This window comes from Perna viridis, chromosome 1 (assembly GCF_037379345.1).
Source record: "Perna viridis isolate PV_CMFRI_1.1 ecotype Kerala chromosome 1, ASM3737934v1, whole genome shotgun sequence".
In the NCBI taxonomy this organism is placed as follows: Eukaryota; Metazoa; Mollusca; class Bivalvia; order Mytilida; family Mytilidae; genus Perna; species Perna viridis.
The window spans coordinates 44,033,550-44,045,679 of NC_142445.1; the positions used below are offsets into that span (position 1 = coordinate 44,033,550).

General features: G+C 33.9%; 3 protein-coding genes across 7 annotated transcripts in view; 2 read left to right on the top strand and 1 right to left on the bottom strand.

Moving 5' to 3' along the window:
- LOC148628909 (carbohydrate sulfotransferase 15-like) overlaps nucleotides 1-1,736 on the top strand; it is a 63,815-nt gene extending 62,079 nt beyond the window's left edge. For all 3 annotated transcript variants that reach the window (XM_088540630.1, XM_088540616.1, XM_088540623.1), the window contains exon 8: nucleotides 1-1,736. In XM_088540630.1, the coding sequence (XP_088396756.1) occupies nucleotides 1-194 (194 nt within the window). In that variant the 3' untranslated portion in view covers nucleotides 195-1,736.
- LOC148628911 (uncharacterized) overlaps nucleotides 1,150-12,130 on the bottom strand; it is an 11,160-nt gene continuing 179 nt past the window's right edge. The window contains exons 1-3 of one of the 2 annotated variants that reach the window (XM_088540643.1): nucleotides 7,095-7,231; nucleotides 2,896-3,021; nucleotides 1,150-2,145 (exon numbers count right to left, since the gene is read on the bottom strand). In XM_088540643.1, coding sequence (XP_088396769.1) covers nucleotides 1,792-2,145; nucleotides 2,896-3,009 — 468 coding nt within the window. In that variant the 5' untranslated portion in view covers nucleotides 3,010-3,021; nucleotides 7,095-7,231 and the 3' untranslated portion in view covers nucleotides 1,150-1,791. Of the gene's footprint in view, nucleotides 2,146-2,895; nucleotides 3,022-7,094; nucleotides 7,232-12,130 lie in introns of those variants that run through there. The other variant, XM_088540653.1, reaches the window with a different exon arrangement.
- The window catches only part of LOC148628912 (uncharacterized), a 24,679-nt gene continuing 23,862 nt past the window's right edge, over nucleotides 11,314-12,130 (top strand). Inside the window, exon 1 of one of the 2 annotated variants that reach the window (XM_088540586.1) lies at nucleotides 11,314-11,756. The gene's annotated coding sequence lies outside the window, so the exon portion shown is untranslated. The remainder of the gene's footprint in view (nucleotides 11,757-12,130) is intronic. The other variant, XM_088540593.1, reaches the window with a different exon arrangement.

Below are 12,130 nucleotides of genomic sequence, written 5' to 3' on the forward strand. Positions count from 1 at the left end.
GACAACTTACTACAGAACAAATGCAGAAACATGGTGTTTTACAGAAGGACAGACTTTACGTAACAAAAGAAAAAAGTAAAGCAGCACCAATGTCAAATAGAACGAGACGAATACTTACTGAACTATATAGACCTTTCAATGAGAAATTAGCGTCTATGTTAAAAAACCAAAAATACTTATGGACGAAATCCTGAGAGTAAACAGACATAGTTTTTATATTTATTACCCTCCTAAAATGTGAATAACGTGATGGCAATCTCTTTGGCTCTTTTGAGAAAAGTAAAGCTTTCTAAGAAAGAATGATTTGTCAAACCAATGTTTTATACAAAGGAGGGGATTATAGAAGATATACTTATCTACTATTAGGTAAAGAAGGGCTGATTTTGTATTGAAAAAAAAACCTTACCAGCAAACAAACAAACAAGTACTATCTTTAAAAAAAATATAGCCGACGCAGTAAATTTTCGTTCTTTTTACTTATAATTTTCTACATTTTATTCAGGAAATAACACATGGCACGCAATTTCAATTTTCGCTACAGTTTTTTCGAACGCCACTAAGTTATTAGTATTTGGCCGATCAGGAAACAGAATTGCGATCTTGTGACTTGCGTTTCCACTGAAGAGCGTCTTTTAAGGTCAAATGGTAAAAAGCGAAACTATATCGACTGCGTCGGAAAAACACTGTTTCTAACAAGAAGTACTCCGAATATGATGTTGTCAAACTGTTGAAATTTCTGGTCGACAATATTTTGATTTGGACGACGGGTGTCCCAGTAGAAGAATGGAATACATGTGGAAACAAATTGTGCACATTATTTGGATAAGTGCTTCAATTTCAGTTTTCATTAATCAGATATATTATCATTGAATGATCCTAATTTCAAGAATTACTTGCATTCGATCTACCGAAATTAATTTGTATTTAAAGGAGCAACTGATACACCTCCTTCTGCTTCATACCTAGACTTTAACCTGCACATAGATGATACAAACATGATGACATTATCTAATAACCATTCCCTTAAATGTGTCATAAAAAACATTTAGCGGTTAACTGTGACGGACGGACAGACATCCTGTAAGCTCTACACCGCCGTGCTTAAAATCTCTTTCAAAATACTGTAAAGGTACAATCATAAATAAAGCATTCAAATAAATAAGTTTATTTTAACTAAGTATATATTGCAATTAGTAACAAACATCAAACATAAAACGTTTATCTTCAAAATTACAAATAGTATACACACTGTAACTATACCGATGTCATTCCATTCATGCAACACTTTTTATAGAAATATAATTAACATGGGTGAGGCAGCATATGTATAACTGATATTTAAAAAAAAACCCAAATAATTTGGGACTATGAATAACTAAATAATAAAAAAACGAAACAGTACACAATTAACAACAACTAATAAAAGATGTAAAGAAATTTAAATTTTGTGTTTTAAATGCAATGTGAAATTGCACTGGCTAATTGCTGGTGTCTAATGGACTTCAAAATATATGAAAATAATTTGCGTACGTCTTACTCTGCTATGTTCACTTTCGTTGCTTACAATCATGATCAATTAATAGTCATGACATTGAATATTAATTTGAATAATAAAAACATGTGTCGAACGGTCTTTCCTGAAACCATTATACATCCCATAAAAGTGTCAACAAAACTTGCGTGCCACAAATCATCATTTTATACATCTCTTTCAATAAACTAGTTCGACCAATAAATGCTGTTACAGATCTTTTTTTCTTTATCGTCCTGGCTATACTTTTCTTTGTCAAATTAAAACATGTCTGCTAATCTCGCAAGGATATCAAGTACTGTTTCGTCAATGTCTATCCTGGGCGCATCACGTGAGAGACCTCCTTGGCCCATCAGCTGTCTAGTCGTTTGCTCCAGCTGTATTGCTGCTTCCACGATCACCATTACATTAGTATGGTTCACGCCAGAAATTCCAAACTTGAGGAATATTTGTTCAGCTAGTTTTCTTTTATAGAAATCTCCCCTATCTCCCGACATCCCAATGTCTTCATGCATACCATTAAGATATTTCAAGACTTGGTCCATACTAGAAAGCCGTCGTTCTTTCACAAGGAGTGTCTCATTCATGAGAACCATAAGCCTCTGGCATGCCAACTGAAATATGACAATAGAAATGATAATAATAAAAAACGTTTCCTAATCATATGTAAATAGAAGTAATTATTGTTGTGTTAAGTAGGTTTTAATTCATCTTACAAAAAAATAAAAAGAGCCCTACAACTAAAAGTTTTTTTTTCTAAACTGCTAAGTGTATTAAAAGGTACCTTCTCCTGTTCCGGAAATTTTTAGCAGAATGTTGTTTGTAATAATCATGCAGGAAGGATAAAAAATATATAAAAAGGGGGTCCCGATCCAGAAAATTATGAAAGGGGGTTCCGGTTTATAATTTACTCATTTTACCAAATTCTCTACCACAATTATAGTTTTCCCACAAATTAAGACTGCCAACCCCCAAAACACTCGCTTTAGAACCCCCACTGTCATTAATGGTGTCCTAGATTCTGTAGTTGCGAAATGCACAACAATGGTAAATTAGGAATTAACTGGTTATGAAACCATAGATTTACAATGGAATAATATCGGTAAAAGTACCAGAAGCAGTTCACTTACTTTTGATAGGTGCTGTCAATTTTTTGTCGTGTCAGAATATTTATATTTCAAATTTCGCGGGTCAAAAAATTTATTAAGAACTATGAAGTTTTTGGAATGAGGTCAGCATATTCATTTATTTTCTAGGAGGTGGAGACCAGAATATTAATTTTAAAAAACACGCCCCGCCCCCCTCAGAATCAAATGGTCGTCCCCTAATCCAAAGACGAATTATATACTAATAAGTGATCAAACCTGTGCAATTCTATTCATCGTCATTACAGGCGCAACTCTGTCGCGCTCAAACACCGTCTTGGTTGTCTGTGTAGACGGGGTTCCAGACAGTTTGTAATCAACCCTGTACGACATGGTTATGGCTATCTGAAATGAATTTACACTCAATGAGAACAGATAAACTACTCTGTTTGTCTTTATTCGTGAATATTAAAACTTCCAAAAGTGTGGAATCATTGATTTATTATGCTTCATTCCATCCGGGTAACATTAACAAAGACTTGATTTTATTAAGACTGCAGTCATAGTACATGTGAAATCCGTGCATTCTGGGTGGCCAAAATAAACCATCAAACCATCGACATTCGTCATGGTAAAGAGTAATCAAGGGAATCAAGGTTATAACGGTAATCAAAAGAATGTAATGTAATCAATGGACAAAGACCAGACATGGAAAAAAGACATACACAACAAAGAACATAAAGTAACTAAAATCATACATACAAAGTAATAAAAGCAAATGACTCCACTAAAAACTGGGAGCATGGACCAGGTGCACAGGTAGGTTAAGCGTCATCTGCTTTTCTAGAAACACCCGCCGAGTTGCTCATAAGAAGTCAAGTCCGGGGGTAGACAAACGAGGAAAGGAAAACTATGACCCGTTGAATAAATTAGTTTTCATGGTGCAGATGGATACACCATAACGATCCACAAGTTCATGATGACGACCATAAAACTTCTGTAGTGATGATTTCAATCTTGTAGCAACATAACCCTGTCCCAGAAGCATATTTGTTAGAATTCTAGCGCAATACAAAAAGTCTGCGTAGTTTCGACACGCTCTGGCATAACGTATGAGTTGTGATATGAACACTCCATACGCAGGTGCTGAAGGGATGTTGCCACAGATGAAAGGAAAGTTGACAATTCTGAATGAAAAGTCATCACGTTTGTCGTAAAGTCTGGTCAATAGTTTTCCTTTACCATCGATTTCTAAGTGTAGGTCAAAATATGAGGCTGACTTCATTAAGTATCTAAAGTTATAACTAAGTCTGTGTCATTTGCTTGATCATATTAAAATGGCCAGAAGTTTCAAGGAGTTTCAGACAAATGTTTAGTTAAATTCTTACATATGCTATCTAAAAGAGGCTTATAATGACAAATGATATGCGCAACATTCAATTCAATAATGCATCAATACTGAAGATAGAGTACCGTAATAGCGTCTATAAAGTGAAATGGTAAGGAAGCGTGTACAAAAATAAAACATTTTCAGGTGTAATATCATTGAAGTTTTCTGTACTCTTCAACGGTACATTATGGCGTAGTTTCCCTGCTCCAGAATTACCCCAACTTCTAGACCCGTGCAGGTCCGGGTGTCAAAAGAATAGGCCTACAGCGGCGCTAAGCTTGTCGTAAAAAGCGACTAAATAGTGCTCAGAACCTTAGCCGGGGGCTAGGGCGCTCTGCCTACAGAGCAACTGGGTTGTGTGCCCCTGGTGGTGGAATGGGGTACCTCTGGTGTGTTACATGCTGGGTTGTCAGGCTATAAACCTGACCGCAAACCATAGTGGTGCACCGTGTTGGGAAAGATGCCACGTTCCTCGCACGTTAAAAAACCCTACTGTGATATTTTCCAGGAGTAGGAACCATAGGGCTCCGCCACAGGAGGCAAAATTGCCCGATCCTACCTACCTCTCCCTATTTCTAGTGGCAATCAAAATTTGTCGACCCCATTATCCTTGTGTCCCATCCCATTTTTCATTTTATCATCATTTCACGTTCATTTTATCATCCACTTCATGTTCATCGCCTGAATATAGCCGAAATATTGCTGCTGGGGCGTTAAATCCCAACAAACAAACAAACAAACAACACCCCAACTTCTACGTCACATTGTCAAGAGTGGCATATTGATATGAGATGCTACTACATGATGCGAGTGTAGATAGCACGAATCACTGTTTATTGAGGGGTTCCAAGAAAATTAGAAATATGTCTGTTAAAATGCTGATAATACATGTACATGTATATGCACTATACTTCCTTCCTTCCAAAACTTTTACAACGTATAAATCTCGTTATTTTAAACCTTTGAATTATTAATTATTGTTATTTTATATATTTATACACGTCTGCAGTTATAGAATGCATATTTGAAATATACCCCCAAATTATAAAAAATTCCATTAACTAAGTAAAATGATAAGCTTATGATCGTGAAGGGGAATGTGAAGAAAATTTGATCGTTAACAATGTCCTGAACAACATTTAAATGATTTTTTTACACAGAGTAGACGGTTTATTTGTGTATGTGCAGCGTTTTAAAAGTCGAGTTGTTGTAGTATGATTAATAACCTATTTTTTTCACAGCGATTTAAATTTAAAAAAAAATGACAGGAAGTTGTTCTGATAAAACTGCTTTTTACGAGTATTTTAATAATAAAAAGTAATTTGTTTTGTTATAAGTTGGTATACTAATGGAATTATTTTTATTTTCATTCTCATCTGAATTGTTACTCCCATTACGTGGTTATTTGAAAGTTAGATCTATGTCACTGATTTATTTCGATTTTAATGTCAATATACCTCAAAATTAAAGCTAGTATGAACATGACTAGATTAAACTAAAAGTACTAATTTAAAGGATAGAATCGTGTCGTGTTCCCTAGCAAACCCATAAGGTCGTTTTCGTGTCCACAACGTTGGTTTAACAAAATTTAACTGTATATATTCACACTTTCCAAGGAACCTTAGTAGCACATTGTAGAAATCAATAAGAATGAAAGTGGAGACCATTATCAATATGGTTTGAAAAAGGGTGGAAAATAATATAAATTTCTGTAGTAATTAAAATATTGCAAATATCGGTATGTTGTACAAATGTTTTAAGGAGTAGCCTCTCAGAACTAACTACTTAGGAAGTTCAAGATTCAAAATTATATTGTATACAATATTTTTTTTTTAAATATTCGTAGTAATAATTTGCGTTCAAGTAATTTCATTTAATCGGAATTTAAAAGAGTCTTGACCATCTCCTTCACGATCTTCGTAGATATTATTTAGGGATTTGTATGCATACTTTTAATAACAAGATCTAAATTACAAAAATACAACACATTTATTGAGAAATAAAAAAGATTGGGAATCTTTAATTGGCATAAAAATGCCAAAATAGTTATGAAAAGGAAAAAAACACAAAACCAAATTATTACATTTTGTATTTTCCGAAAATAAGCATACCAACTACTCATTACTATAAAATATGTTATTTGTGTCATTGTTGAAGTTACGGAAGAAGGAGAAAAATCGGATCGCAATCCTTTATTCGAGCTATAAATCCCATAACATCTAATTGACGTAATTTGTTTCCGATCAGTTTACTTTCTTGACAGTATATAGGGTGACAGCACTCTATACATGCCACGGCACTGTGTCTTGCGTATAAAAAAATAAATACAATGTATCATAACTCGTGTGTCTGTTTGATTAGTATAGTATCTTGCCTGACTCGTTTGCCATACTGCCATATTACCGTTATGGGGTGGGTCGAGGGGTCATTTCACCTGCCATATATGATTAAAAATTTCATTTAGCTTTTCAAAGCTTTTTCTATAAAGCCTATATAACTCACTTCCAATTTTATCAAGTACACGAAGTAAAACACCGCTCATCATCTCAATGCTACAAATCAAAAAATTAAAAAAATCAAGTAGAAACAGAGAAAATACGACAATGTTTATGTTCAACATGGCAAGTCTCGTTAATCAACAAAAATCTGAGATCCCCGATTGAGCTGAAGGAGAATCAGTATCAAATCGAACCCAATACCCCTGACACTGTAAGTCGACGCTTATGTACAGTGTCGAGGGTTCTGGTCCGCTTGTCGGCTGACTGTTGTGAATTTTGTCGTCTTCTGTTACAATATAATAGTATAAATATAGCGACAAAAACTGTTTAAGAGAGCATATTCGTAATCAATACATCAAAGACACCTTGGGCTCATACTTTAACAAAGTGATTGAAAATGCCATCGATCGCGATAAAAATGTCACCAAATGCATCGAATCTTTACAACCAACCTTTGGGCAATGTTTTATTTTCCTGTCAAAAACACTGCATAATCAATCATTTGTGTTATTTTTACAGGTGAAATATGGCATGGATGTATACTTCTATTTTCTGCACCAGAATGTTCTTATGACAAAAGAAAATCCTACCTTTATGTAATTCAGAAATGACTTCTATAATCTATCATCCATTTGTAAACAAAGTCAACTAAGGTAGATAACTCCTGGGATACAATCTACCCGTGATTTAATTGCAATTAAGGTTTTACCGTTGCTAAAGTTAAAGGTACAGGTAAAAAGTTTGCAGACGCGGTTTTATTTAAATGTTAGTAGTTTTAAAAAAAAGTGAATAAATGGCAAAATCTCATCTGTATTGATTGCAGTTTGTATATGCATCCGAGGGTTGATTTTTTTATGAAGCATGCGTTTATATAGGATTTTCTCTTGTATATGATTTCAGCTCACTCGTATTATTAGTAGTTATTTCTAACACTTCACCGGGCACTAAACACATTTTGCTCATGCAAATAGTTTATTTATACAAGAAAATATTTTTTTCATATACATGCAGATATCTCATGCGGGTGCAATGATTGTAGATGTTCTGTTGGGACATGTTAATTATTACAATAAGGGTAGGGAATGTTACATTTATTAGTTTCTTACAGCAAGATGTCAAAAAAAAAAAAAGAAAAAAAAGAAAAGAAAAAAACGCAAATCAGGTTCAGTCATGCCATATGGGGAAGGTGGTGTTTTTTTTTATTTCTATATATCAAATGTACACATTCCTTGCATTCAGTACAAATAAGTTTTAGACAATAACACGGTATGCATTCAAACCAATAGAGTCAGAATAAATCTCCCTAAAAAGTTATAAAAAAATCAATAAATAAATAGATAAATGCAGAGAATGCAAAAAAACAAAAGTTTTGTTGCCCGCTACCAGCAAGAGAACAATAGAGTAAGTAGACAGGGAAACTATTTTATTTTTTCAAAAACATTTTACATTCACTTAATGGGGAAACAATCTAGACTTACAGGTGCTTGAGTCGAAATGGCTATACCATGTTTAGGGTAGACACAAAAACTAGTGTAGATGGGACAGAAGGAAACAGGCATATTTTGGCCTATTAAACGAATATTAAAATAAATGAAGAATGTGTTGTTCTCTAAAATGTTGTTATGAACATGTTGTACAAATCGGTATTTTTCGGACGATAGCAGTTTTCGGACGATAGCAGTTTTCCGACGAGTAATATCATTTTTTTTTACATCCATCAAGATGGTTGCAGTTCAGGTCAACCTAATGTATATAGATACATGTAATAGAATGCCAGTAGAATGACTCCCTAATTCGACCAGTTTTATAAAAATTAAGTTTTGGGAACTAATATTGTTTACAGTAGAATTCCATATAAATGCACCACACGTCACTTTCTGCGGCAAGAACAATGATGGGAATATTTGGGAAGACAAATAAAATTACACTAGAACATGAAAATAAAATGTCAACACGGCAGGTATAATGACTATGGCGTAATTATGGTTCATCATAGGTAGCCATTAAATAGCCTTAGGTAGACATCCATCAAACGTTTACGTCAAAATCTGATCGTCTTCCTCTAAATCAGTACGACTTGTTCCGATTCTTAAATTATTACTAAACTCTAAACAATTTTTGTGTTTTCGTAATTTCTAAGGATGTAACATTACGCGTGTGTATGTAAACAATGGATACTAACTAAAGTGTTTTTATTAGATTTTTTTCATTAAGGTAAGATATAATACTTTTATTTTCCTATCAAACCCAGGAAGAAAACCAGTACTCATAAAAAAGAAAACAGAAATTCCAATTTCGTTGATTATAATATAAGGAGTTTAAAATGGTCATATCAATAAATGCTTTTTCAGTTTTAATAAATTTGAAATAAGAACAAATATGAATTCCTGAAAAGGGCGGATCCAGAGATACGAAAAAGAGACCGAGGCTACTATTTGCTAATTTCTGCCTATATTTTGCATAAAACTAACCAAGTTTCCAACAAAAGGGGGTCCCTACCCCAACAGCCCCATTAGATCAATTACTGTCGAAATACTTTAAATCAAAAACACTTACTCACTCAATATTTCGTACATGTTGTTCCAAAGATATATATAAAAATCAATCAAACACGGGAAGTGTATTTCAATTAAGAACATATATGACCAATATATTTTTCAGATTGAAAATGGGAATGATGTGCTCCTTTCAATTTTGTTCTTCATTATGGATTATTATATCACTGTCGAATATCTGTGTGAAGTGTTATAGGACAGGGGCAGGACCACAATCATGCTCTTCTATGGTTCCTTTCCATAATAATGTACAGCCACAGAAAGGACCGGTGCCATATACCATATCAGTATCAAAAACTTCCTACACACCCAGAGAACAGATTGTTGGTAAGTTCTTGATAGGATTATGTTAAAATAACAGCTTTTCGATAAAGTGAGGATATTTTATTTAACCTACCATATAGCCCTTACAGAACATGTTTATCAAACATATAAACATACACACAACGCGTATTCGATGTGACAAAACCGTATGACAATATGCTTTTATTCTGTCTGGTCATGATATACACACAAATTCTAAACAACAACAAATAAACCTACACATCATAACAATATATCAATGATATATCAATGGAGGGGGGAATCAGCAATCGAATGGCATACGAAAATACGAAAAATTTTCTTCGTAAATCTTACACACAAACGATTCAAATATTTAGAAAATGATTGATAAGTTGCTACGTATCATTAAACCTTAATTTCACTTTCACAATGGTTTTATATTTGTATGTATAATTTAATGTACTAGAAAATTCACTGACATGGATACTGAGACGGTTACATGTAATGTTCTGCTGTTTTCTGGTTTATAGAGCGAAATTTTCTTTTAAATGATTAGCCAAACATGAACTCAAACACAAGATATTCATGAAAAAATTGTCATGTATTTAAAAGACCGTTAACGTACGCCACGACTGTTATAATGGAATACAATCTGCGACATGTATATATTTTCTTTTTTGAAGTACCTAGAAATCTATGTTGCCTAACCTTTTTGTTTACAAGTGTTTGTTTATTGCTGATGTGGACCCTCATACGAATTAAGTAGCACTCCAGCTAAGGATCATGCAAAATGTGATACATGGTTGGAAAGCTTACATATTTTTATTTTTGATATCTTGTTTAAAATGCTTTTAGTAAACAGAAATTAACATTTGGTTTTTCATATAACCCGTGCTCATAGGAGATAAAAATTGTATAGAATGCACTGTAAAATTCAAAAGTAAGGGAGATAACTCTGTAAATGAAACTCAAATACAATAGAATCTATTGGATTTTCAATGTTGATTATTATCTCCTAAGAGCAGGCAGATTTGAATGAATAATTACAAATTTCATAATATAGACCCATAAAACAACTTAATTACAAAAATAAAAATATGTAGCCTTTTTTGGGGTGCATCACATTTTTCAGATTTTGCATGATTCTTACAAAGACAGCTACTTAAATATACAGTGGACTTCGTCCTTAAGGTGTCGAATATTCCTTCTTCGTCCTATATACCAGTCGACCTCGTATACCAGAAAACTCATATGGATAGTATAAATGCTATATTTGCTGTAATAACATATAATTTCATATTTTTCTCTTGAAACAAAAAATATCCCTACCCAAGGTACCCACGTGTCGTGTAAAACAGAACCTGATGTGGCCTCTTTCTTTTGTGAACCCTGGAAAAATAAACAAGGGTGCAGAGACATAGTGCAAAATGACCGGAATGTTCTTTCATATTTTTTTCCTTATTTAAATGCTTCAATGTGCAATAATAAATGAACTTCAGGCCACCATAGTCACGTATATCACGAGAAGACAATTATAGTTGTACCCGTTAGAGGTGTGAATGTAGTTAGAAAGGCTATTGGAGATCAAACAAGAAAACCGGAAGTGTTAACATTAACAAGTGTTTGACTTAAGGGTACTTAACAAATCAACGAATCCCCCACAGGGTACCAGTATCGTATTGCATATCCCTGAGCGGGTGTACGTCAAAACATGGATGCTATAAAAATAAAGTGCATTTTCTTTTTGCCTCTCTACAAACTAATGTTTTGTCAAAAGATATGAACAATGACTTAAAAAATAGAGCAAACATCACACTGTAAGATGATGAACTTTTTAAAAAGAAAATCTAACATAATATCAAAAAAATGTTCCACTGAAAAGTTTGGTTTGGTGAGTGCAAAACAAAAGTGAAAGTATGGAAAATGACTATTTATAGTTCAAGACTACTTTTCTGTCCGATCTTCGTGGACTCACCCTATTTTCTTTGCGGGAAATTATTTTTTCACATGTCCTTAGAAATGCTACATAAGTGAAAGTTTTATTGAATCAATTTGCATATTTTTTTTTAAAATCCTAAAAATATGCACTTCACTATAGAAGTCTATGGGAAAATTAATACGATACTGAGACCACAGCGTACCTACTTGTGTGGCGAATCGACACATCTAAACCTGCTTCACTCCTCGGTACATAATAATCCCTCCATATTAATTGTAACCAATCCAGTGCCGAAGGAAAGTTCGTAGGAAGGAAGACACGGACACCGTTGTTAGATACCACTCCGCAAACAAAGTGTTTTGTTTTGTTTATATACTCTGCAAGAGGGCATGCCATTATCAGGCCTCACACCAGATTGTCTGTTCACTGTTGTCTGGCAAAACTATCTGTACATTGCATATTACTTGGTTGGGGTGCGTAACCTCTATATGGCTCTAATGTTGTAGAAGTAAATAAAATGTACACAAGTTACACACACAAATCATGGCATTAGCCACAGATTTATATTTTTTGGGGTGGGTGGACGAGGTATTAGATTTTCTTGCTGGCAAGGTTATTCTTTTTATATTTTTATTCAATTGAACAGTATAATGAGGGTATGAACAGGGGTACAATTCCCCACACCCCACCCATCCTTCCCTGATAAAAGAAATAACTAGAAGTTTGTATGTGACCTACTGTATATATATATGGATTCCCACTGTGTATACACTACTCCAGCAGAGCTAGATGTTGTCTGGCAAGTTATTTTCTGACTTGGTGTCATCCTAACTTCTATAGCATCTGA